This window comes from Eretmochelys imbricata, chromosome 8 (genome assembly GCF_965152235.1).
Source record: "Eretmochelys imbricata isolate rEreImb1 chromosome 8, rEreImb1.hap1, whole genome shotgun sequence".
NCBI lineage: Eukaryota > Metazoa > Chordata > Testudines > Cheloniidae > Eretmochelys > Eretmochelys imbricata.
The window spans coordinates 79487483-79514576 of record NC_135579.1 but is presented as its reverse complement, the minus strand read 5'-3'; the positions used below and the strand labels follow the sequence as shown (position 1 = coordinate 79514576).

General features: G+C 39.9%; 1 protein-coding gene across 1 annotated transcript; it reads right to left on the bottom strand.

Annotated features, from left to right (window-relative positions):
- LOC144268782 (vitellogenin-2-like) lies at nt 1–27094 on the bottom strand. Its single transcript, XM_077824001.1, has 35 exons — nt 27055–27094; nt 26910–26930; nt 26644–26795; nt 25286–25537; nt 24513–24674; nt 24274–24422; nt 23458–23608; nt 23177–23334; nt 22922–23087; nt 21879–22004; nt 21327–21545; nt 20527–20744; nt 20257–20358; nt 19541–19661; nt 19308–19409; nt 17591–17710; nt 17318–17507; nt 15296–15389; nt 14975–15160; nt 14059–14203; nt 13708–13906; nt 13445–13620; nt 12699–13030; nt 11864–11918; nt 8842–8976; nt 7837–8049; nt 7594–7736; nt 6837–6975; nt 6146–6287; nt 5329–5515; nt 4709–4803; nt 3476–3573; nt 2372–2531; nt 839–1000; nt 1–119 (listed from the first exon to the last, which is right to left on the bottom strand). Exons 1-35 carry the CDS (start codon nt 27092–27094, stop codon nt 1–3), a joined length of 5229 nt encoding a protein of 1742 aa, XP_077680127.1.

Here is a 27094-nt window from a genome sequence, read left to right as displayed (position 1 = left end):
TCATGCAATGCACTGTAGTTCCTCACATGAACATGCTGTATGGGCCTCAATTGTGTCCTGTATATCCTCTGACTTCTGGTCAAGCTTCATCTGTCCCTCAACTAAGCTGGCAGCTGAATCTGGACGTGAAGAAAAATGACAGATAAGAATGAAGAAGAAAAAAAACAGTAAGTATGCAACACGTGGGATTTGTCATACAGACTCCATTAGTACACTGACTGGACTTAGATTCTCCTAATTATCATGCACATTTCTTTTGACAAACTGGATTGGAAAGCAGCCATCACAGCAAACTAACCATTAATTTAAAAGACAGCAATTATAATGCTCATTTATACTAGTTCATTTTGAATCTATTGTTTTTTAAATGTCAAACTCTGAAAACGAAATTGCATTGTAGATACCAATATTTGTGAAATCTCAGTTGCTGTCTTAGAGTCTGGCCCTAACCCACCCCTCTAAACCATTGACAAAACTCCACTGATTTCAATGGAAGCAGGATCAGGCCCATAGACAGTGATGAATAAACAATAGATAATATGGGACCTCCATTTAGCTAAAGATTTAAAAAGTCATTACCAGGAAAAACATCGTAAAATGCTGACAGGCAACATATTTATTTTTACATCCACTGAAGTTAGTGTCACACACCAAATGTTAGCGATTAAGACTCCAATTCAGCGAGGTCCTTAAGCATATGCCAAAGCTTATGCATGTGAGTACTTTCATTGAAATCACAGAGTTTACTCACCTGCTTAAAGTTAAGCACCTGGCTCATCAGGGCCTAAAGTAGTAAATATTTGGATAGCTCCTATACTATGATTTTTTGTTGACTTACCCGCTGGCAGACAATGGAAGCCAACCGAAACTGGGGTGGTCTCAGTTGCTGAACATCCTTTCACGCAGCGCAGCACAGGCTCAACAGGATAGCATTTTGAGTCTTCGCCCTGAAGTCGAATTGTTTTCTCAAGTTTCACAAGTGAGCGCTGCAGTTTACAGGCTGCCAATACAACAATCATTGATATTTCAAAACCGTCTGTAAATGGCTTTAGATTTTCTCCGAAGTTCTCCATCTGCTAGTGATAGTTTGTGTATATCAAATGAATTGGCTCCATCCAAAGTTCTATATGGATCATATGTAAAGCAATATCCCTAACTAATAATTTTCCTTTGCTTTATTTAATTCGATATATATGGGGATATAGGATGCTTATTTCAGATGGAGTTCTGAGTTATCTCTAGATGAATATGGAGATATTTAACTTAATATCCTAATGAATATTATGTGGGTAAATTGGCTCACTGAGTAAGTGCAAGAGTTGAGTTTAACAGAGAATAGATCTCAATCATCAGGAGAAGGACCTGGAGCTGTGCACAAATAAAAATAATCAATAGTGAATGGCATGAATATCATGACCATTCTGATTAAATATATTTGTAGATATATGGTAGATCTGGTTGTTATTGCTATGAAGAAACAATCCCCATTGGTCAGTAACAGATAGGTCTGATCTTCGGTGATCACTACAGCCAGTTACAGGTGGATGAGAAGAACCTCAACTTACTACTGAGTATAATTTTACTCTCTCCATGCACACATTGAATGTAGGCACTATATACGCTGAACCGCATTGTAATCTAAAGTAATGTAACAGAATAAACTACAAGGGCCCCAATTCACCAAACAGTTTAAGCATGCACTTTACTTTAAGCACATGAGTAGTCCTAGTGAAATCCATGGGAATACTCACATGTTTAAAGTTAAGAATATGCTTAAGTGCTTTGTGGGATCAGGCCAAAAATAGTAGCACTGAGCCAACAATTTAAATTGTCACTCAGAGTAATAATGAGAGCTGGTCAAAAAAACCTGATGGAAAAGTTTTCTGTCAAACAATGCTGTTTCATTGAAATACCATTTTTTTGCAGGAATGTGTTGATTTTGATGCAATTCTCCATGGAAAATTTTTTAAACAATTTGAAATTGAAATGGAGTATTTTGTTTCAACTCTCTTCTTTCATTTCCTCTTGATTTTCCTCTTGTGTTTCATTGTGGCTTTATTGTTTCATTTCAACTTTTAATTTTTTTAAACTTAATTTTTAATATTATGTATGTTATATTTAATATTCATATACCAGAGTTAATATTTTATAACGTTTCAATGTTATCAAAATGAATCAGTTCAATAAAGTATTTTTGATGTTTTGAATTAAATTGTGTTGGAATTTCTGTTCCGAGAAATATTTCAAGATTTCAACTTTTCATACTTATTTGGGATTTTTTTTTTCAAAATGTCAATTTCCCACAGGATGGAAATTCAGTTTTCTGACTAGCTGTAGTAATCATACATTATGTATAGTAAAGTTTTCATACCGCCAGCACAAGGCTTTTCTGACAGAATCCAAGACTGCGCAAAGCTCACTGCATCTTTAGCTACATATCCATTGGGCATCTGAAATTCCTGTTTATTTTCAGCATCGTATTTTCCACAAATGCCACACGTTTTCCCTGCCATCCAGAAAGCAACTTGAACCTTTGTGAAAACAAAGTAAAAGTTAATTCAAGTTTATATTTCAGGATAATGTCAATGAAACAAAATTTTGTTACAGAATGGTCTCCTGAGGTAACATAATTGCAGAGGAAAATAAAAGTTAAGGTAAAGCCAGATTATTTGTTTTTAAAGAACAAGATTTGATTCTGTGCTTTCCGTAACAATCACTCTGGCTGAGATTTTCAAAGGGGCCTGAGTGAGAGTTATTTGAGTGCTTAGCTCCATGAGGTCCTTTTGAAAATCCCTGTGTCCATGTCTAACCTATTAAATGATTGATGCTGAAGATGTAAACATTTTGTTTGATGGATGTTTTTAATAGATCAATTAGCACTTGCTATACATGCCATTTATTGATCTTCTACATTCCTAGCAGACGATTCTTCTATTAGAGTTTTTTAAAAAAATCAGGGTTTTGACTAGTTGAAGAGTTATATAATGAGAAGTACAGGGGACAGGAATTCAGAATTCCTGAGTTCTCTTTGCAACTATGTCACTGACTCAATGTGTGTCCTGGGCAAGGCACTTCACCACCCCATGTTTTAGTTTATCTAACACACAGGCAGGTTCTGAGGCTTAATTCCTCAGTGTCTGCGAAGCATTTTGAGATCTTCGGATGAGAGGTGCTATGTAAGAGCCGAATATTATGATGACTGCCTGGAGGCTGTTATTCTCTAAACTCTTTTACCCTGATCTTAAAGTTGGCTTTGCAAATGCAGATCCTTGCACTCATGCAAAGTTTCATCTACTTCAGTGAATAGGAATCTGTATGGATATTGGAGTCTGAATGTGGAATTGGAATATCACTAAATGGGGTAAAATAATCTTGTACTCTGATTAGCAGAGATTCCCTTGTGTAAATATGGAATTTTGTGGATTTTCTGGGAAGTTTATGCAAATGAAAACACTAGCGGAGGAGAGAAAAATACCTTGAATGTACGTCCATCAAAATATAGTTTATCAATGCCATAGTCAGGAGCCACAAGTGACAGACCTTTCTTCTCACTGCTGATCATCAGAGAAGCATCTGCAATAAAAATACAAATGATCTTTTATAATCTTTATAATAATTCTGTAAAAATATAATCAAAGCCTTGTTTTTCTTCAGGTATTTTGTTGTTGTTGAAGAAGCAAAACACACTGTATATTAACAAATTACTTTCCTTAAAATTTGCAAATATGGAATGTAGTTGTTGGCAGGAACTAGGGAAACATGATTTTAACTCTATAGCCCTAACAATCACATTTGTATTAATTTTCCTTTGTAAATATTAACAGGTTCCTGGGAATAACAATGGAGTCCTCCAATACTTAGTATTACATTTTTGTAGATAATTAAGGCCCTGTCTACACTCCAACGGAGTCAGAAGACTTGACTGAAACTTGGTAGTCACCTGATCCATTTATAGTTACCTGTAACCAAGTCAATGATAATGGGATAAAACCCTGGACTCCCAAAATGTTAATCCAGTTTTGGAGAGGTTTGGCGCATCAATGTCCTACACCTTTTAATTGTGTTATTATAACCAAGTCGGGGGACAACTGTATTGTATCCAGCTCTCTTGCTTGTAAACAAAGTTTTAATGTGTCTATTCATAGAACAAAATGTGTATGCATTGGGAGAACAGAACAGGCTCTGCCTTGTGGCTGACTTTATCCCTACAGTTCTCCATATTTTTTGTTAGTGTTCTGTTTTTATAAATATTTCTATTGATATAAAATCCCAAAATGTCACATATAAGTCAAATTGGCAAAAAAAAGTCCCACCATATAGATATGGCAACTATAAGAAAAACTATATTTGGAAAAGTTTAATCATATAAGTGATTAAGACATTTGGGCTAAAAGAATACCCTTCCTCCAGTCCAGAACTTCTGAGAGTCAAAATCCTACATGCCCACGCATTTTAGAAAGGGAGCGGTGGGTCAATGAACCTCAACTGTCTCTTCCTTAACTTTTCAAAAGTTCCCAATTCTACTCTGTCTTTATAAATGCTGATCCGCAAATATGTAAATAAATGCACAATTTGTAAAGAGTAAATATTACTCTTTAGCCCTAAGTACAAAGCAATATCACTGCCAAAATGGTAGAAATACCTCTACTGGAGTATATTTCTCTCTCTCCTGATCCAACCTATGAGAAAGGGCTAAATGGACACCTACCAAAGTCAGATGTATATGTGACATTCTCCACTGGGGTTTCAACACCATTGACCATGAGGTTAAGAAGTCCATTTGCAGGATACATGTCAATTTCACTTTGAAAAGAGAAAAAATGCATTTATATTCTGCTCTGATTGTGTTCATGAACACACCATGTCCAGACTACAACCTCTTTCACTAAATATCCCTGATTTTAGCATTATTTTGTTTCAACATCATAGTTATAAAGGGAAACACTGACACGACTCTGGGTGCAATACCACCAATGTAACGCTTAGACAGAAGTCTCTTCTGCGTTACATCTGGATGGTGTGATACCTTTGCATTTCCAGTGTCAGGCCAGAAGAGGAGCTGGATGAAAACAAACTGGCCAAATCACAGTCCAGATAAAACGGATGTGGGGCTGACGAGTTGCAGAGTATGTGGCAGAGGTAACATCTGTTCCCTCTGAGGAAAATGTAGGGAGACTGCTCCTCTTTTTTTAGTGAAGTTTGCAAACTGGTACATCTGTGGCTGTTTCTGGATTCCCAGGTTTGCAGCAGAAGCCAAGAGTGTTTTATTCGAGGTTGCCTTTGTCACTTCAGGACTGGATGATTTTAATGAGTTTTAGAATGACTTACTGACTGCCAAGCTTGATATTGATTGCTTTAAGGTCAGCATATTCTTCTGCATTCTTCATCATTACCAGGAACTTCAGTTCTGGGCTACAATCCTGGGCCAAGATGTGGTAGCAGTCTGTGGGCAGTGAGTAGTTAAACTGTACCTCATTGAAGGTTGTGATCTTGTCTTGGGAAACTGAGCAACGAGCTGGTAAAAAAAAGAACATGCCATAGAAATAAGTGAATATTTTCCTTTTCATAAGAGATATTTATTTAAACATAATATTTTATTTTGGATCTACATTTCAGTGAGAGAACAGATAATATTTTTCTCTAAGATTACATGGGATTTAGGCTACTCAGTGTCCATAATCTCTAAGCAAGGCATGAAAAATATATTCCTCACATTTTAGCAACAAATTAGTTTTCTGACAATTCAAAATGTATCAGTTCATATTTTCCAGAACAAATGATTAAAGTGAAGTCATGGATTCCTGTGTAAATTTATCTTGACTCTTGCAGACAGACTGGATGTGAAACAAAAGCAGTACGTGCACCAATGTGAGGAGTTTTTTGGAATTTAATGATTCATTAATGATTTAATGAAATGATTTTTCTCTGATTTCCAATCTGGAAATAAATACTTTGGGGCTTCTGTGCACCATACATTATGTTCTCTACAGTTGGAAATGATGTAACATTATCATAATGAAGAAAAATCACTAGAGTGCTATTTATTTCTTAAAAAGAGAAAAACCTTTCCATGTATTATCAGACAATGCTAAAATAGTGATAGAGCCTGTAGAGCTTGTGCCTCTAAAGAGGGAGAACTGCTGACCTTTCAGATGCTCCAGGACTGCGGATGGTGCTTCAGAAAAGAAATTCCAGATCGGGGGCTGCAGTGATGAGGCAGAGGCTGGTAGAGATGGCCCTACAGGCAATGACAGCGGAATCCTGAGGGCTGTGTTATAAATGGTCAGCTGAAAAGTAATTAGAAAACGGATTTAAAATAGAGTTCAGCAAGCTATTCACAGCAAATAATTTATCTGTTGATTTCAGCCTCTTTTCCTATTTGTGAATTATCTGAGGGAGGACGTAGATTTTTACAGAAATATTGGTTTTTTAAAATTATTTGACAAATAGTTGATGTGAACATAATTCAGCATATTCACTTCTCATGAACTCTTCACCATGACTACTGCCAGTATTCACTCCTGCTATGTGATCGGTCAACTAAATCATATGGTATTGCTTCTGCTTTCTGAGCGGAAAAGAGTTTCCGAGATGGATGGACAAACACATATTAACATAAGTAATCATGGCACTTTCTCTGAACAAATATCACCACGCAAATGTCCTTGGAAAGAAAGTAAAAGCGTCAGAGACAACCGTGAATCAATATCATGGTTTTAATCTGAACGAATGTTTTCAAATACTTTTTTGGAATGTTGACCCAGCTCTAATAAAAAAAGCATCAAAGTATTCTATCCGGTGAAATATGTGATGGCATGATTATGCTGTATATTCACCTCAGGCAGTTTGGCGACAACATCAAAAGTCCTTGAAGAAGTTAGAGCCACAATCAACTTGGCCTGTTGAGAAGGATTTTTGTGCTGTATTTCAGAGTAGCCTAGTATATAGGCAGCTCCCGGGATGAAAGTGTAAAGCCTTGAAAAAGAAAACCATTATTTAACGGTAAAAAGTTTACTCAGGTCCCTCAGACACTCAGGTATTGGATATCTGAGGCATTTCCATCTGACCATAAGCTAGAGGAGATATTAAGGACTAGCCCCTTTGTTGTGGCTGAGAGCAGATGATGTGGACAGCTGAAAAGGCCTCTGGTGTGAAGGAGCTCTTATGTGGCACAAAGCCAGCATACACAGCAACTGGCACAAGTCAGAGCAGTCCCCAGGGCAACACAGGTCCACTGTGAGAAATAGTGAGCCATAATGGACTCCATGGCAGGCCCCATCCCCACTCCCCACTTTACTGAACAGGAGCTTCATGACGTAGAGAATCTGGCCCTAACTTTTCAGTAACTTCTGTCTGGTATAAGGAGATTACTTTCCACTTGTACAGTATGGTAGGTTTGTACAGTATATGGTTATCTTATACTCCTTAGGGGTCGTTTGATGAGTTTCCAAACTCAAACAAATCAGAAACGAGAAAATATAGAGACCAAGAATTGGCGGTCAATCACTGAAAGCTCAAGGCTGAATATGGATTTTCCCAGCTTTACTGGTACATCGTAAAATAAATTGCTGAAATGAAAGAGCAAAACCTCACCATTTGGCAACTGATTTGACTCTTGAAGGAACTTTAGGCCACTCCAGTTTCACCTGCATGGCTGGGTGATCAGCAAACCAGCCAGTTACAAACTCTGAAGAAATCCTGTAGTCCCGGCAATCCCGGCCCCATTTCAGATAACTCTATAATGGAGACAAAAACATTCAATTTTTTAAAAAGTAAAACATACTTGAGATCGCTGTATTGTGTTTAGAGCTGTGCGGTGCTATTTTTGAGTCTTACCGCTGCCTTGTGAGCATTAATGATTGAAGCATCAGCGCAGACTTTCCATGTGCTTGATCCTGTGATGTTTGACACAAACACTTGTATCCTGGGTCTGGTGGAGTATAAATCTGCGTATAGCACGAGCTGGAAGCCTGCCAGCTTTTTATCATTTCGAAAAGCACGAAGAATAACAGCCAGTTCTGGTGCTTTACTGTCTCCTAAAAATTTAGGCTAAAGGCAAGGGATGAAAAAAAATGCCTCAGAACAATATTACAAAGAAATGACTATATTATGTTAGCTTTTATTTATGGTACAAAGAATATAAATGGAAAGTAAGAAGTTGACAAATGCATGTAATTTTACACATTACAGATATACGATAATATAATATACAATAAATAAAAATGTAATGGGCCAAAACTTGCAATGCTTATTCAGCCACAACTCCAGCTGATGTCAATGGGAGTTTTCACAAAGTGAACATGGAGTAAAAACTGGGATTTAGCCCAAATAATTAGAACAAGTGCATTTTTCTGGAAATAAAAAAAAAGTGTCTAATTAAATCAGCATGTTTTAGGTATGCTGTTTGTTGTTAATACTCAGCACTACGCTTTCGAAACAAGCTGTTTCTTTGTGCCCCCCTGCCTGTCTGTCTATATCACCTGTCATCTCTTGTTTTATACTGTATGCTCCTTGGGGCAGAGACCACCTTTTTGTTCTGTGTTTGTACAGCGCCTAGCACAATAGGGTCCTGCTCCCCAGGTGAAACAGGAGCAAGCAGTCCTGTGTTTCACCGTGTTGGAAGCATGTGGCCTGCTCCTGCTGTTGGCTTTTGCACAGTTGTGCAACATGGGAGAGAGAGGGAAGGTTTCTTGCACAGACATCTTTCTCTTGTGCTTGCAAACAAGAGGCAGCACAGACTGGGAGCTACTTTTCTTTGCCCATTAGCTGGGCAATAATTGCAAGTCCATGCCAGTGCTGCCATGCTAACACACTGCATTTCTTGAAGACTAAGAAACTGACCCGGGAACCTGCTCTGTCGGTGTCTTCGCTGCTACTGGAACTAGAACTAGAGCTTGAGGAGGAGGAAGAGGAAGAGGAGGAGGAGCTGCTGCTGCTGGTGACGCTGCTGCTGCCTGGGACTTTCTTTTTGGGATACTGCAACAATAAAAAAAAATCATCCTTAGTAGAGCAATTTAAGGTAGTTCATAGGAAGTTGTTCGAAATGACAATGCAGAATATTCTTTTACAAGCATATTCTAATTACCAGATTATTGTCAATAACCTTTAATGGAGTAGCTGAATGATTTCCAAATATTATTCCTTTTTAATATCTTTGGGTCTAACCCTACAAATTGTTGCTCACCCATGGATCTTCTTGCCCAGGTAGTTCTTACGTATCTGAGCAGACCCACTGGGTTATTTGCATAAGTAAGAATTACTTGTATGGATAAGACTTGTCAGGATCAAGCCATAAAGCAGGTTAACTTTTGCTTTCTCTTTGAGACTACTTACACAGGAACAGCGCATTCAAATAGCACTTCTGCTTTACAAGCTCTTCCTATGGCTGCGTATAAATAATACCCAAATCACTGCCACACAGCAAAGCTTTGGTCTGATATAAAAGAGCAGCACTGACTCAGTCCATTGCTCTTTAGCAGTCTAGGGCCTGATCCCATGAACGGCTGAACCACCACTTTTCATCTTACTTTCCTACCGATCGCTTTACTTGCCATGAAACAATGATTGCAATGGGAATGGTTGGTATTGACTCCTCTTTGGATCAGGCCCTTAACAGGCACCCGCCACTGATTTAAAGTCACACAGGCCGGTGTATTCTGCCGCCTTTGTCAATGCGGCTATGCTAGTTCATAGTAGCATATGAAGTTAGCTAAGAGAAGCTAGCCCAAGATGTCACGTGGTCAGAGCCTGCCAAATTATTTAAGTTCCTCATGGCACGGCTTTTGGGCTAAGCTCATGAAGGGACTTAGGCATGGTACCAGTGAGTGTTGCAATGCCTAATTTTCATGCACCCTGTCACCTAGCGGAATTCTTAGGCCCGAGTTAGGCATGCATGCTCCTCTACAAGGCCTGGGGAAAATTAAGTGCCTCAGAAAGAAATTCACAAACACCAGCCAACTGAGTGGGGAGCCACCTAAAGTAGCCAATAGGAAATGCCAGGGAGCGGGGCATGTTTGTAGCCCCACCCCTCAAAGATAGGTAGGTGCCTAACTTCACCTTGGATTCATAGCCATGAACCGTCACCTGGTGTTAGGCACCTAAGCCAGCTCTGCTCCTTACAAAAAACGAGAGAGAAAGCCTGCATTATAGCCAATAGTCCGGGAGCTCAGGGCACTTGCTGGGGGTTGGGAAGCCTGTTTTCAAATTCTTGCTCTGCCTGATTTGAGGCAGAGATTTGAACTTGTGTCTCCTACATCCCAGTTGAGTATCCTACCTGCAGGCTACAGGGTATTCCAGGGCTGGACTCTCTCAATCTCTCCTGTCGGAGGTGGTCCACTTTGTATAAATAATTAAATGAACACATGGAAGCAGTGACTTCAGTGTAGATCTCCCACATACCCGAGAGTGCCCTAACCACCATCCACCCTGAATACCGAACATCCTGGCAGTCAGGACATGCTCCTGAGAGTTGGGAGACTTAGGTTTAAGTTTCTGCTCCAAATCAGGCAGAGCGGGGATTTGAAATAGGTCTCCCACATCCTAGCAGTGCCCTAAACTACTGGGCTATTGGGTGTTCTAGGGGATGGACACACTCTTGCTCCTCTTCCCACATGTGGTCACCCCGGCTGTCTTTGATGGTAGGTATGCAGAGCACACTTATCAGGCCCTGCTGGGGAGATAGATGAGGGGCTGCCTAATTTGAGAATCTCGCTGGGTCTTAAAGGTGTGAGTTAGCACACTGAACACTCAGCAATGTCAGATTTAGGCAGATTTGTGCATGCCCACTGGTGGAAATTCAGACACCTGAAGGGCAAGGCAGAAGCTGAGTGGGGGATTTGAGGATTTCAGTGGCACTAAACGTTGCACTTAGGCACCTAAAATGACAGTTAAGGTAGGTCTACACTGCAATTAAGCACTCATGGCTGGCCCAGGTCAGCTGACTCAGGCCCGCGGAGCTGGAGCTACAGAGCTGTTTAACTGTGGAGTAGATGTTCGGGCTCCAGCTAGAGCTAGGAACCCTTCCCTGCACCGAGTCCCAGAGCCTGGGCTCCAGCCCAAGCCCAAACATCTACACTGCAATTAAACAGCCCTGTAACCCAATCCCCACAAGCCCCAGTCAGCTGACCTGGGCCAGCCATAGGTTCTTAATTGCTGTGTGATCTACTTTTAGACTAGGGTGACCAGATAGCAAATGTAAAAAATCGGGACAGGGGGTGGGGGGTAATAAGAGCCTATATAAGAAAAAGACCGAAAAATCGGGACTGTCCCTATAAAATCGGGACATCTGGTCACCCTACTTTAGACACCTAAGACCCTTTGTTGATCTAGCATTTGGGCCTGAACCTCTGTGGACTTGCACCTTGTATAGACATTCTGCTTAGCTAGAGTTTTATACCCACTTTGCACAGGCACAAATGACTTTACAAGCTACAATGCAGTGGAAAATCTGGCCCTTTGTCTTCTTATATTTCTGCAAAACACTGGAACATATTTAGAAACTGTAAACATCATAAAGACTGGTTTCAGAGGGGTAGCCGTGTTAGTCTGTACCAGCAAAAACAAGGAGGAGTCCTTGTGGCACCTTAGAGGCTAACACATTTATATGGGCATAAGCTTTCGTGGGCTAAAATGAATGAGGTGGTTTATAGCCCACCTGATGAAGTGGGCTTTAGCCCACGAAAGCTTACGCCCAAATAAATTTGTTAGTCTCTAAGGTGCCACAAGGACTCCTCTTTGTTTTTGCTATTATAAAGACGGTACTACCACTTATTTTCCGTCACACAGGTAGTAATTCCCACGTGAGTTCTTGCAGTATTTTATTCTACCCATGTCAAGTCAGACGCAATGAGTGAAGAAAACTTACCTCCTGTGTATGTGCTGACTTGAAACGATACTGATAGATCTCTGGAGTTCCCTTTGAAAATGATAAAAGTAGGAAGTTGAAGAGCCTTACACAGAAGAACCTGCTTTCTGTAATTGCATTGAAATGTGCAGCACTGCAAGTAAGTAAGGATTTCAGACTGAAAAACAACAGTATAATCTTGAAATGTTTAAACAAAAAAATGAATGCTCCTAAATTAGCAGCCCCTGGAAACGCCACCAGAGAATTGAGACTGAAACATGCAACAGCAGAGCCCGTTGAGAGAGACCAATAAAGCAAGAAAGATCGGTCGCCTCGTTCTGGTGGCCTGTAACAATACTTCAGCCAAAGCAGGGGAAGCCCTGGCGATACTTTAAAGGGGTCCCCTGAGACAGGTGGTTGCCTGGTGGAAGTGGGGTTCTTAGAACAGGTTTCACAATACTGGACCAGTGTGTTCTGTAGCATCAATTAATAATTTCCTGATATGCTACGCAAAGCCGCCGGCTATCCGAAATATACCTCACGCTGACTTTATCTCCCCCACCCCCACCCCCACCCCCAGCCCTTCCACGCATCCCAGGGACACTCGTGAGGTACCTGCGCTTGGGAATACTTGCTGCCGCCGCCGCCGCTGCTGCTGCTGTTCCTCTCTATGACGAGCTGATGCCTGCTCCCAGGCCGACGTGCATCACCGCTGCTGCTGCTGCTGCTGCTGCTGCTGTCGCTGCTGCCGCTGTCGCTGCTGCTGCTGCCGCTGTCGCTGCTGCCGCTGTCGCTGCTGCTGCTGCTGTCACTGCTGTCGCCGCTGCTGCTGCTGCTGCTGGTTTTGCTGCTGCTGCTGCTGCTGGTTTTGCTGCTGCTGCTGCTGCTGGTTTTGCTGCTGCTGCTGCTGCTGCTGCTGGTTTTGCTGCTGCTGCTGCTGCTGCTGCTGCTGCTCGTTTTGCTGCTGCTGCTGCTGCTCTCGTCTCTGCTTCTCGGTTGCAACGTTTTGTCTTTCGGATCTTGACCTTTGACCTTCTGACCAGACGGGGAGGAAGACGAGGAGGAGGAGGAGGAGGAAGACGATGAGCTAGATGGATATTTAGCACTGGGCTCTGCCCTCAGCTCCGTCACCTGGGTCTTTCCTTTCTTGAGAGACTGCGTCTTGCGCCGCTGGGTTCTATTGCCAACCTGCATCAGCGTTTCAAAGAACCACGCCGGTGATTAGACACATCAATAGAAATAAATTTTTACTATTTTATCTCACTGGATTTCCAACTATTTACTTGTTCTTTCCCTTTAAAGAAGCACGGCTTCATCGCTGTGATTATTAAATCAGATGTGGTGGGAAAATAACTGTCCCCACTTACTTAGGCTGAAACTCGTCCATGTGCAGAGGGCCAACACCATGCCTACGTACCACCCCAGTTCCACTCAAGCCTTTGATGTTAACTCACACACGGGCCTCTCATTTGAAATTTTACCCTTCTTACTACCCTTATTCTCCATTTTCCATGCAGATATTCCATACTGTATTTTAAAACCACTGCTTTTTGTTTGTTTAAATATGTCCCCATACACCCTCAACACCTCAACGTCAATTACCTTAAACACATTTTCAATTCCTAGGATCTTCTTCAGTTTCGTTTGAACCCCGTCATCTGGAGATGAATCTTCTTCTTCCTCGGACTCTAGGGTTACCACCTGGATTATTTTGGAAGCTGCTCTAGATCCTGCCTGAATCTCCAGCTGTATTTTGTCTATTGCTGCATCTGTACGGGCTACACACCAGATACATCCATTAGGAGATCTACTGCTTCAGCTGCACTGACATGGATAAACAGAAAATCTTGTATTCAGTACTATACCTGGTTTCAAAACGATTTTAGCTTCATGTTCTCCAATTAATCGGTGAAAATATGTATTTTTTAAAACAGAAGCGTCTCGTGCTCTCCTGTAAAAGCAGGCCTGACAACCAAAACGAGTCACTTTGACACAAATGGCTTGCGTATATGTTTTTCCTCTTGTACTGTGGTGAAGTTCCTGTTCAGGACCGTAGGAATATTTCTTAGGTATGATGTCAGAAGTCTCTCTTTGCTGCATTAAACATGAGCACATTAGTACACTGGTAGCATTTTCACAGACAAGAAGTACAAATATTGCTATGCATATAGTAGAGAAAATAAGTATTAATATACAAACATGGAAGAGTTAGTTACCGTCACGGCACCTTCTCTTGAAGTTTTTTCAGACGATTTGAAATGCTCCTTCAGAATACTTGATCCAGCACCTTCTGGGAGTACTGGAATCTTCTTCACTGTGCCTGGTTCTCCTATATTTCTTGATACAGCAAAAGCCTTATGCCTGTGGGATTATGCATGAAATATTATTTATAAGTAGCTCCAAAGGGCTGTCGGATGGATTTAATCATGTCTCTATTAAAATGTCTCTATTTTAAGAGTCACACAGTTTTGAACACTAAATTGTAAGAGCCTAATAAATATTTATAAATGCATTTTTGCAGCCTAATAACATGACTTAGGAATCATTCAGTCCTAGATGAACTGCAGGTTGGTATAAAGACAATGGGTAACATTTTCAAAACCAATTTGACTTAGGTTCCTGAGTGCCTAAGGGTTTGGCTATATGAACAAGCAGGGGTGTACACTGCCTCTCACTAGCTTGCTGTGTGCTAAGTGTCTGTGCGGACCCTGCTGCTGGGCACTGAAAGTTCCTTAGTGCACTTTGATGTACCTCCCTTTGAAATGGCAGCAGCAACAGAGACCACATAGACAGGTACAGCGGACTAGTGTAAGGTAGATTTACACCCTAGCTTGCTTTGAACTAAATATTCATACAGCCAAGCTCTAAGTCAATTTTGAAAGTGGGAATTAAGTTCCAAAGTGATTTAGGTGCTTTTTGAAAATTGTATCCCATGTTACACACACACACACAAAACAAACCAAAAAAGAAATCATGAATTACACTCCACAAAAGAGGTGCAATGTAACTAGGAGTCACATGTATCTCTGATCATGTGAAATGATTATACTGCTTACTGTGTTGGAAGGTTTCACAAAACAATAGATTAGGGGGGAAAAATTGTTTTAAATGACAGAAATTTAACAACTCTACCTTCCCATCGCTATCTCAGTCTCCTGTTGGCATGGGGTTGTTACAAACTTAAAACTTTTTTCCTTCATGTCTATCTTGGCATCAAATTTCAATGGAGCTTGTACACGGAGTTTGGCGTGAATTTCAATAGAAGACTGAAAGTATTCTGTGTTGATTCCCATCATTGCCACTGTGTAAGAGTAGATACTGAAAGAGAGTGAAATTGCCACAGATAAGCAAACAGACACTGTATTTAGCCACTGCTCTTTAAGAGGTAGAACTCCCTTTCCATAGAAGTCTCTGTAAATCTCAAAACCATAAAAATGATAACACTTTCCTTACCTTGGGCTGATGTCAGCATGAAGTTGCAAGCTGGATTCAGACCACTGTGAAGGTCTAAAATCACCAGATAAAGGAGGGGACAGCTTTACTTCAACTACAAGAGACCGAGAACAAAAGTAAAAGATGGTAAAAGTAAAAATAAACAAGTAAAGAGAAAAGGCTCTCGTAACAGATTATTAATGAAAATAAAAGCCATGGTGATAAGAGCAAAGTCTTGTCCTGGATTAAAAACTGGAGAATCAATAAGAAACTCAGAGATGTAGTGAACAGCTACTCCTTAAAGTAGAGAGACATTGGCAGTCAGGAACATGAAGGGTACATACTAGAACTAAGGCTAGTTAATTTATTATATTAATTAATGATTTGCAGAGGAAGTGGTGAGCAAGCTGGTGACTTGTACTGATGTCACTAAGTTGTTTCTATGTGTAGAAATCATAAAAGATTCCAAGAAAATCCAGGAAGACTTATATGTGTTGGTGAATTTGATGGCAGGATGGCAGATGATATTCAGATTGGATAAATGGAAGGTGATGAACACTGGTAAATATAGGTCCTGATTCTGCTCTCAGTTATACCAGTGTAAATCAGAAACAACTCCACTCAAGTTATGGAGTAACCAGTTAAGTGGGATAAGAATCAAACATCATCTAAAAGGCTTACATATGCTGATCAGCCCTTAACTTGCAAGATTCATTAAAGGAAAGAAATAAAGGAGCCCAGTTGGATACCTCAGTGAAGAAATTGGGCCAGTGGACAGCGAATGGGATATTTGGGGATAGAAGTTATTGCAAAAGTTAATGATATGATATTGAACAATGGTATGTGCTCTCCTTTGGAGGTAGGTGTTCAGTTTTAGCTTGCTCATTTTAAGAGAGACTAAAAATGGGCAACAAAGATAGCAAATGATATCATAAGACCTACATATAGTGAGCAGCTACAAAAATTAGGCCTTGAAAAGGGAAGAATTAAATCACAACAAAAGGTCCCCCCCACCCCCACTCTCCTGTTGGTAATAGCTCACCTTACCTGATCATTCTCGTTACAGTATGTAATGGTAACACCCATTGTTTCATGTTCTCTGTGTATATAAATCTCCCCACTGTATTTTCCACTGAATGCATCCAATAAAGTGAGCTGTAGCTCACAAAAGCTTACGCTTAAATAAATTTGTTAGTCTCTAAGGTGCCACAAGTACTCCTGTTCTTTTTGTGGATACAGACTAATGCGGCTGCTACTCTGAAACCTTAAATTTACTGTTACTCAAAGGTATGGTCCCTCCCTTTGACACATTACCGTACTACAGGACAAAAAGGATCACTCAATTCAGTTAATGACAGGCAAATTTAAAACAAAGGAAAATGTTCTTCACACACTGTGTAGTCAGTTTGTGAGATTCACTGCTGCAGCAAAAGAGAGAGTCAAATAATATTATCTAATTTAAAACTCTTCTGCATAATCTTATGATCACTAAATATTCTACCACCCATTCAAACATAACATGTCTAAACTGGAACTCCTCATGTTCCCTTGCAAGCCCTCTACTCCTCCTCCCGTCTCTATCATTCCTGGCAATTCCTCCCAGTGACTACTGAGCCATCTTCAGATCCTCTCTCTCCACATTGGTACTAAGTCTGCTGGGTGTTTCTATGCATCACCTTCAGAATCCACCCATTCCTATAGAAAAATCTCTTGTCCAGGTTTTGGTTATTTCTGACCTTGAGTACTGTCACCACCTTCTCTTTGGTTTTTCAGATTCTTACCTCACCCCCGCCCTTTTCTGTCCATCCAAAATACTGCAGCAAAAATCATCTACCTTGTTTGCTGCTGCAACTACGTCCCAACCAGCTTCAAATATTTTCACTAGCTCTCCTTCCTCCCTTTCTGTCCTGGCTTTTCAAGGTCCTACGTAAATTAGTCCCTCCTACCTTTCTGTTCTCATAACTTTTCACTCCACCTCCTCCTAATTTGTCTCCCATCCCATGGTTTGATCCAATATAGCAAATCTTATGTTCTCAAGCTCACCACGGGTTGTTGCATGTGCCAGAGCAGTAGTATATAAACTGTATTCCAATGGCAGACCAACAGTGGTAGGGACGATGTGCCGAAATTCTCCTGAATATAATGGCAGAATCCATCGTTCTGCAATGCCACTTTGGATTTGATGGATCACTCTCTTCAGCCATGCGTGTCTGTCTGCTGGTCCAGTCACAAGCTACAATGTAACAGAGATACAGCAGGTTAGATGAGGATATAAAGCTGCCAAACACTTCAGACAAAATTAGGGGGAGTCCATACTTTAATAGCCTGCTGAATGATATCCTTGTTGATGTCAGCAAAGGCCAGCTCTTGGCCAAATAGTTTTAGGTAAGCTGATAACACAGGATTTTCTGAAGGCAACTCCCTCCATCCCAGAAGCTAGGAAACAAACAAACAAAAGGCACTTAATACAGTATATTTGCAAATAAACATTTAATAGGCAACAGAAATGGCCACTGACTAAGCTATATTTTTTCTTTGCCATTTGTGTTTCTTTGCTAATATCATAATGTGGCTTTTCAGAATTCCATGCAATTCAAACATACACAAGTGACTTCATATATAATGTATGTATTCTGACAAGATAACATTACATCCAATGCAGAGGGTCAGGTCACGGCCTGCCACACCACTTAAACCCAATTTAAGATAAGACCACAGAATCAAATCAATCCTTCACTTGAGGACACAGAAGTTCTGAAAACAGACCGGTTGCAAGGGGAGGAAGAGAGGCATGATCTGGGGAGGCCAAGCCTGGGCTGAACCTCTACTATGTGCTATGGAGCCCAGGTTCATTGGGGCTCACTATGCAGCGAGGTACAGGGTGTTTTGGAAACAAGGCCAGAGTGGGAGGCTGCTCCAGACATCCCAGGAGAACGCAGGTGATTGAAACTTGGAATTTCCAAGCCACAGGAAATTCCAACATTTAAAAACTAATGTTCCAAATAGAAACAAAAACTATAAATTTTGATATTACTCATGGAAAGCAAATGCCAACATTTTTTTGGTCTCGAAAATTTGAAATGTTTCCATTCAATTTTTCAAAAACAAAATGGAGCAGCCAGCTATCCACACACTGGGGACTCCCCCAGCTGCTTTTGCCTCTGAGGGATACCTTGCGCTGCTCCCAGAGATTTGGGAGTAGACTGGGCATTGCCTGGAGTTGGGGGTAGCTCGGGAAGTCCCCCAGAGTCTGGAGAGTCCAACGCCATGGAGTGGGGAGTCTAGGAGTCCTGAGAGTCCTGTCTCAAGGTGAAGCACTCAGGGTTCCCAGCTATACAGCGGGGAGCCTGAAAGTTCTGGGGTCCCAACTCCAAGGCAGTCAGCATGGCGGGGCTACCGCAGAACCATGGACCCTGAAAGCCCACGCTCCCCAGCAGCACATCGGTGGAACGGACAAGGAGCCAGGCAGGTTTCCATCAGAACCCTCTTTGCATTTTGGCAGACGTTCATTGAAAATGAAAAATTCGGTGATATACAGTGTTGTAGCTGGGTCAGTCGCCGGATATTCAAGAGACAAGGTGGGTGAGGTAATATCTTTTATTCGACCAGTTTTTGTTGATGAGAGAGACAAGCTTTTGAGCCACACAGAGCTCTTCTGTTTGCCAGACCTGAAGGAGAGCTCTGTGTGGCTCAAAAGCTTTTCTCTCTTACCAACAGAAGTTGGTCCAATAAAAGATATTACCTCATCTAACACATTTCTGTGAAACATCTAGGTATCAGTGAATTGGCATTTTCCAATGAAAATCCATTTTGTTTGAAAATTCTTGACCATCTCCACAGAAGAATCCTTCCCCTGCTATCCCAATGTGAATCTCCACAGTGTATAGCTGAGACACTCAGACTGGGTTCAGGGGCGTTAATTTGCCTCTCAGTACAAGACTGAACTGGTGCTGAGAGTCTTATTAAATCCCTCTGCCCTTGATGAATTCCACCCACAATACATCACATGAAACAAAATGAGAACAACACATACTGTTTTCCCAATCTCCTTTATCTTTCTGTATGTGGAATATTCTGCAAATGGGATGCTTTGTTTCCTTATAATATCTGTAAGACCTTCTGCACGGACACCAACCTAATTAAAAAACAACACTGTGCATGAGAGGGTGCACTACAATACAGTTAAAACATACTGTTAGTGAAGAAATACATTTGTCAAAAATAAACTTTGATACGATCTGTTATTGACTTAAATATAATATTTACCTCTAGCAAACTAGTAGCTGCACCTGCATAGTTTACAATCAAACTGGAAATTAAAGCTGATGGGAACATTGTTCTTGGACTGTTCATAAGGAAGATATTTCCAAATGCACCAGCCTGATATCTACCTGTTGTAGAAATTAAAAACAAAACAGTGCAATGTTGTTGTTCTATTGACCTCTGGGGATGTCAATCTGAAGTTTATAATCCTTTTTTCGTAAAATATATTCTCATGAAGATTTTCAACATTTAGGTCCTGACCTAGCAAATGTTTACCAGCGAGTATCTATATACATGAATATACCACTGAAATCAATGAGATATTCAAATGAATAAATGTTTGCAGGATTGGGGTAAAATTTTGTACTAACAAATGCAGTGAAACTATCTGATCAAACTTAAATATTCTAAGTACACTTTATTGCAGTAAAAGGCATTTTACAAGAAAGTTAGAGAGCTAGTAAAATAATTTGTAAACACAAATATACTCTAATAATTCTTCATAAAGAAGAAACACATTAAACTTTTCAGAATTCAGACACAGAAAATATCTTATACAACTAATTAAATACTCCTTTCAAAACTCTTTAAAACCTTCCAGCCATTCCAAAAGGAAAGAACTCTTACAGATAGAATCAGAATGATTTACATTAGTTCTCCAAATGACTGGAAAATGGTGTTTCAATGATGAACACTCTCCGTAAATTAATTTTTTTTACTCACTGTAGTAACCACCAAGAGGAATAACTTTACTGTAACGAAAGCTCAGTCGGTCAAGTTTGGGGCTCAGTAGTTTAATGGCAATGTTGCAAGCAGCAGATCTTTTAAAAAAATGGATAAAAATATACAAAAGTAAGCTAAATTTTACCAGAGTAATTTGAGTCAGTGTGTGTGCACGTGTGTGTATATATATATAATTTTACTTACAAGAATGTAATAGAAATGGTACTTCACAGATAATGTACAGTTTTACTTCTCTCTCTACTTACACATTATAAAAGCGTGGGAATCCAATTCTTGACAAAGCTTTCATGTGGGAATATACAAAACTGGCAACTTGCATATTGGTCTCTTTCAGTATCACATTAGCCATAGTTGTTACCAGAGGAAGTGCAGGCCCAGTTTCAAATATGACAACACAAGCCATCATTCGGACTTCAGGAGGAAGTGAATGATCCACAAAGATCTGGAGAAGAATGTCCTGCACCTGGAGAGGGAAAATATAATTTCATAAGTGTCTAATAACTTCTAAGGTGGGTATTCTCCCTTTCAGATTCAATGTATAATTTGTATCAACAAATCACACATCCATAATAAAGGGAGAATAGAACCTCAGGCGTAACCTTTTTTCCATTGCATGAACTGATGAATTAAAGAAAAGTGTGGGGACATAATGAATAGCTTTTGAGAAAATGCTATGACTAGTGAGACAAATTTATCTGTGATGTAACTCCAGTGGTTTTGTGTATTTGATCCCCTGTGTTCACTGTCATTTAGACCACTTTAGCAAGGGGTGTTCCAGTAGCAGACCAATGACAATATGTGATTAATATAAGATGTCACATAATATGACAAGTGACTAAAGAAACACCATTACATTTACCTCCCAACAATTACAGTGCCTAACACGATCAGACCCTGATGTCACTTGGGGCTCTAATATCGTGATACTAATAACAATAAAGAATTGTTCTGAATTCACAAACACTGCACCACTGAACTCACTTTCCTCCTGGCATATATTCTGCATATCTCATTATTCAGGTAAAGTATAATTGATTCTGCTTACCTTTCTGGAGTCCTTCAAGCCTATATGCCTCAAGGCCATCACAGCTTCGACCTGAATATGGACTGGGAAATTAGAAGCACCAGATGAAAATATTGGCAAGAACTTCAGGATGCGCTTGACGCTGGCTGGTTCTCCTGCATTGCCAATGGCTTTCAGAGCTAATGCAATGTCATCTTCATTGCCCTTGCTGGCTGCCTCGGCTGCAAAGTCATGGAGGGGCTGCAAACAAAGCAGATTCTTTCATACAAAATTCAGTCATACGCATATTGTTATCCTCACCCTATGACTGTAATGCAACTGATGCGATTACAAATATTCAGTGACCTCCTCAGGATTTATTCTAAATTAGCTATGTATTCAAGGGTGATGACAGCTTCCTGGCTGGTATCGCTTGGCTACTAAGGAAGCTTCTGGAATGAACATTTGTAAATTAAATCACTGTGTATATCCTGGATCATGTTTTCTAGACTAAAAATGATCAGGTCTCATTGCAGTTTCATCTTTCTTATCTTTTTAAGCTTTTAAAAACAATCTGAAATGAAAAACACCTACCTGAAGAGCTTCACTAGGGCAAGATGAAGCCAGAGAACAGTGTCTGTTTACCATGGATCCATATCCCAAATAAGCAATCTGGCGAAGCATGGGAATTCTCTCAAGTTGGGAGCTGGTCACTAGATCCTGCAGAAGGAAAAGAGGCACCTCTTTAAATCAGGGTTATGTTCAGATAAGGACAATTATTTAGGATTCATCTAGAAAGGTTATTTAAAATTGAATATCTTTCACTTTCAATAACATTAAATCAAGCCAGTAAAATATTTTACACAAGCTTGAGCCAGATCCACAGCTAATATACATCAACATATCTCCAATAACTTAAATAGAGCTATGCTGATTTACATCAGCTGAAGACGTGGCCTAAGAAAGACAGGATACAAAGTACAAAGGATATGGGCAGGGGCCAATCTACAAATGGAATTTCTCTGGAAGAGTCTGTAACTCTTTATTATATTAAAGAATCATGCTCACTTCATATTCTGTGTTTTCTTATATTAAAAAATAGGAATATTAACTAGAAAGAGAAGAAAGTCTACTATAGAATAGACGGTTGCACTAACTGTATTGTAAAGAGTTCGATGTTTTTATTTTGCTAATATTTCACCTACAATACTTTTACTTTATTCCAGTGTCTAGGAATGTTATGTAATTACTCTGGACTGGAAAATGTAATGCTTTAAAGAGCTATGAAATTATCTGGCACATCCATCACCATTAATACTTTAGAATTAACAGAAAAAGATGAACTGAGGTTTGATGGAAGAAGAGAGAATGTATGGTCCGAGAAAACTAAAATGGGGATAGCAATTCAGGGTAGGTGTGGGAGTTAATTTTTAATGCCAGCATAACAAATTGAAGATATAGGACCCAATTCCTTTTCCATACAGGCAGCTGTCAATTGAAGTAACAGAGTTTTTCTGATACAAAATGAGTGTAAGTGAGAGAAGAATCTGGCCCCTGAAGTGCTATATAATCACTAGTTATTATCAATTGTTATCATGATGATGTGACCAGAAAAGGATCCTGTATATTGTACTCACTGCTGCTACTGCAATAGTATGGCCATCCGCTTTTGTTAAATGGAGGGCAAAAGAAACAGCCAGAAGTGCTTCAATGTACTTAAAGTCATCCTTGCGAATTCTCAGCTTAAGGAACTTCAGTGAATCAATGGTGCCTGCCATAGCAATTCCACTCAGCAGCCAAACCCTGCAGCCGAGGTACACAATCCATACATTTAGCTCTCTATGCTCCTTGTACAAGACATGTCAGTTGTGAGTGACACAGTCAATCATTACCTGTGATGAGGTTTATCTGAAAATTGCTTAAAGACAGACTCCAAGGTATCAGGGCTTGCTACCCGACACAGTTGGATAAGCTCTAAGTATTTGTATGGAGCATCCCCATGGAGCTCTTGCTGGTTGTCCTGGATTACTTGTTGCAGTGTTTCCACTATCTGAGGATAGAAGGCAGAGGGAATATAATAATTAGTTGCTTCTCCATTAGCTTGTAATAATATATTGATCTTTTATTAGTCAGATAAATGGCAAAGCAGCTTAATAAACTAAGCATTCTATACCCTTTGCTCAGGGTTTTTCGTCTTGACTAGCTGAATTGGCATCTGGAGCAGTAGTGGTGGGAAATGATAAGGCAGACCTCCACGATTCTGCAGCTGCATTTCTGGAGGGCTCACATGTTCACTTTTCACTTCAACCAAGGTAAGTTCTTGTCTGGAAGGAAACAAAAAGAAATCAACGTGTGTCTTTTGGAGAAATAAGCTGTCTAGCTGCATCCATCTGACTTCACTGCTTTGGCTGTACAGTGGGGATATGGATAGTTCTTTATTTGTTTTTTCTATCACAATAATGATTTCTTGTGGTTATGGTCTTTCCAATGGAACAGAACACTATGAGGGGATAATGGGTATTTGCAATGAAATAACTGCTGAACTGGAGCTGAATTGTTAAGTGGAAATGAATTGTTATTTTCCAGAGCAAGAGATACTGGTTTTCTGATAACATATCATATATAGTGATATTATTCTGTGTTTGCCTCAAGTTCACTTTAACTCAGGGGATGTTGGTGCTATAAAGCGTCACTTTCTCAGTGGAATCATTGTTGAATAGAAGCACTCCCATGGATTTAGGAAGCAGAATTATTTTTCCATTTTTTTCTCATTTAATTACAATACAAAGTTCAATTTAGATGCAGCAAAAAATTATTGTTAGTGCAAAATTCCCACAGCTTTTTTTTTTTTTTTTGGAGGGGGGGCAGGTGGAGTGGAGTATGAATGCCTGAAACTTTATCAGCTGCCATTTAGGACAACTCCCCTTTACTTCACTTGGGAGCAAGATCAGACTGATACCTTTACACTTATTTTCACCTCTGGTCTTACCTTGCCTCCATGACAGCAACACCAGCAGGTTCATTGAAAGGGGAGATCTGATAGACCTGCTGGGATACCACTTCTGTGATCAGGGTGCCAGAATCTGCATATTTCAATTTGTAGGTGAATGCAGCAGTTCCTTTTACAATCTTTTCTTTCTAAAAGAGCAAAGAAACTCATGTAATTCATGAGAGTAGACCATGAGAGTAGACTCATTTTTAGAGTGCATTTGTTTAGATTATTCATACCAATGGGCAAGAAGGACAAGGGCGGATAAAAGTCGTTCCAATATCCTTCACCACTTTATCCTGGCAGTTGTTGAGGTCTTTGGTTTTGGTAATGGAGACTCGGTTACTCCTCCTGTCCTCTTGGATAACATACCTTGTAAGGCAGACGCCTCCAATTCCAGCCTATAGAGAATGATAGAAAATAACTGGGCTTTGTAGTTATATCAGGTCTGCAGGAAGGGAAGAACTTTCCTCTGAACTGAGATTTAAAGTGAAAATGAAATTTTGTAAGACTCTATGCAAACCATTTCTTAATTAAGTGTCAAAGCCTGCTCTCATTACGCACATGAGTAGTACTACTGAAGTAAGCAGGAATACTCAGATGAGTAAAGGCTGCAGGACAGAGACTCTATTTAGGAAATAATCAACTAATTGATATAGCCAATTCAATGAACACTATAGATTAGACTGAATAGGCTAAAGGAGGAAGATATACAATAAAGATCAAAATGTCTGATAATTACCTTTATTTTCCCCATAGTCCTCTATTTTATAGAGTGCACATATAGAGAATGTAATAGACAATCTGCCAGAAACAATCACCTTCATATATAAATGTATATTTTCTTTTGTCCAGATGAAAGTATTTTAACATTTTTGGGCTTGTGAGTGAGATTTTAAAATAAATACAAATAAACTCTAAGCAAGAGTTTTAATTGACTGAAAAGCATTTAATAACAACAAGTGATGCTTGGCCACAGGCAGCAAACTAGCTTGAAACTGGAGAAACAAACCTCTTGCAAGTCATATGCATTCTGTGACTTTTTGATAGTTATCTGCAGCAGGTTCAGAATTCCTCTCACGAGGTTAACGCACGTGACGGGGGTATCTTCCGGTGCATAAATGTTTCCAACCCGCCCATTGCTGTATTCAAACTTAAAGGGTTGGGTGAGACACGAAGTGATCAGCTGGGTGAGTTTGGAAGCTCGAATGAATGGATCTCTGGGCCAGATCCCATTGTATTCCTCCAGCTGTGGAGATCGGATCTGAGAACAAAATTCAGAAAATGCATTAGTCTCCATTCTGTGAGCGAAAATATTTTTACAGTATGTACTGTACACAGAAAATAACTAGGGAAAGAATTAACATTGCTATACATGGTTTACTCTGAATATAGACTGCAGAGACCTTCTTCTGTGCTGTTTGTACAGCACCCAATACAATGGGATCCTTGCCCATGATGGCTTGGGGGCTTTTAGGCACTAAGGTAAAACAAACAATAAATAAAAATAATATATAGCGATAAATACATAGAACTTGATTCTCCCCTCTTGCTCTTATATTGGTGTAAGACCAATATACCTCCATTGAATCAGGCCCACTGAGTATATTATATATTAAAGAAAAAAGCTAAAAACATTTGAATTACCTCTTAATATTTTTTTAAAATCTATTCACATCAACCACTCTGAGCATAAAGTTGAATAGAATACCCAACATAGATTTTTAGTTTTACATAATAAGTAACTGCGCAGTACAAAGTCAGAAGAAGAATTTTAGGACCCTATTTCATCAGCCCTTATTTAGGCAATGCTCCCATTGAATCAACAGGAGCTTCAGCTTTGCCTGAATATTGAATAAGTAAGAGTGCTGAATAACATAAAAAGTAAGTTGGATAGAATTGTTATTATTACGTATAAATTAAGGACTTGCCTCTGCTCCTAATGACTTCCATGGGAATTTGGAATGCGTCAGGATTGCCAGATCAAAACCTCAAATGAGAGCAGGATTGGACCCCTGGTGTTGCAGGCCAAGGTTCTCAGATATGACTAGTGATTTTTGGTGCCTCGATTTTCCAGTGATAAGTTTGGTGCCTCCATTTTTGTCACCTGACCTCTGAAAATCAGATCCCATTAACGTGTCTCAAGTTGAACACTCCAAAATCAAGGCACCTCAAATCACTAGTCACTTTTGAAAACCGGAGCCATAACTCACAAGTCATTTCCCACTCCCTAAAATCTTCAAAGCTCTTTTCTCCATTGCTTTTTTCCTGTGGCTGCCTACAACATTCAATAGCCCAAGTATCACTTTAACCTGACTTGCTATTCAACACTGGTTTTGCTTGATCTCTTTTGGAAATAGTGCAGTCTACCTTGAGGAGGTGAGCCCTCTGTGACAATCCACTGATCTCTAGTTTACAGGACAGTCTCAGCCCAGCTCTTGCCAAACCAGGCTCTGGCAGTCCATTCAGGGTCAGGCCCTCATAGTTGTACAAGTAGGTCTTGCTGCTACTAAAATCAGGCTCTGTGGAAAATGATACAAATATTCACTTTTAGTAATAGTTCAAAAGACATTCTGCTTCGTGGTCATTATGACAAAGGCATTGAATGAAGCTTAAGAAATGAACAGTAGACTTACCAGGGTCATACTTTTCACTCCCTGTGAAAAGAAATCAAATGGACACATGAATAATGGCAAACAAATTAACTTTGAACTTAAGTTTTTTGACTCAACTATAAAAACCCAGCAAAGACAAACAGAGAAGGGCTAAGTATAAACTTACCCACAAGGGTAAACACTAGCGCTAGTATGATTCCCCTCAT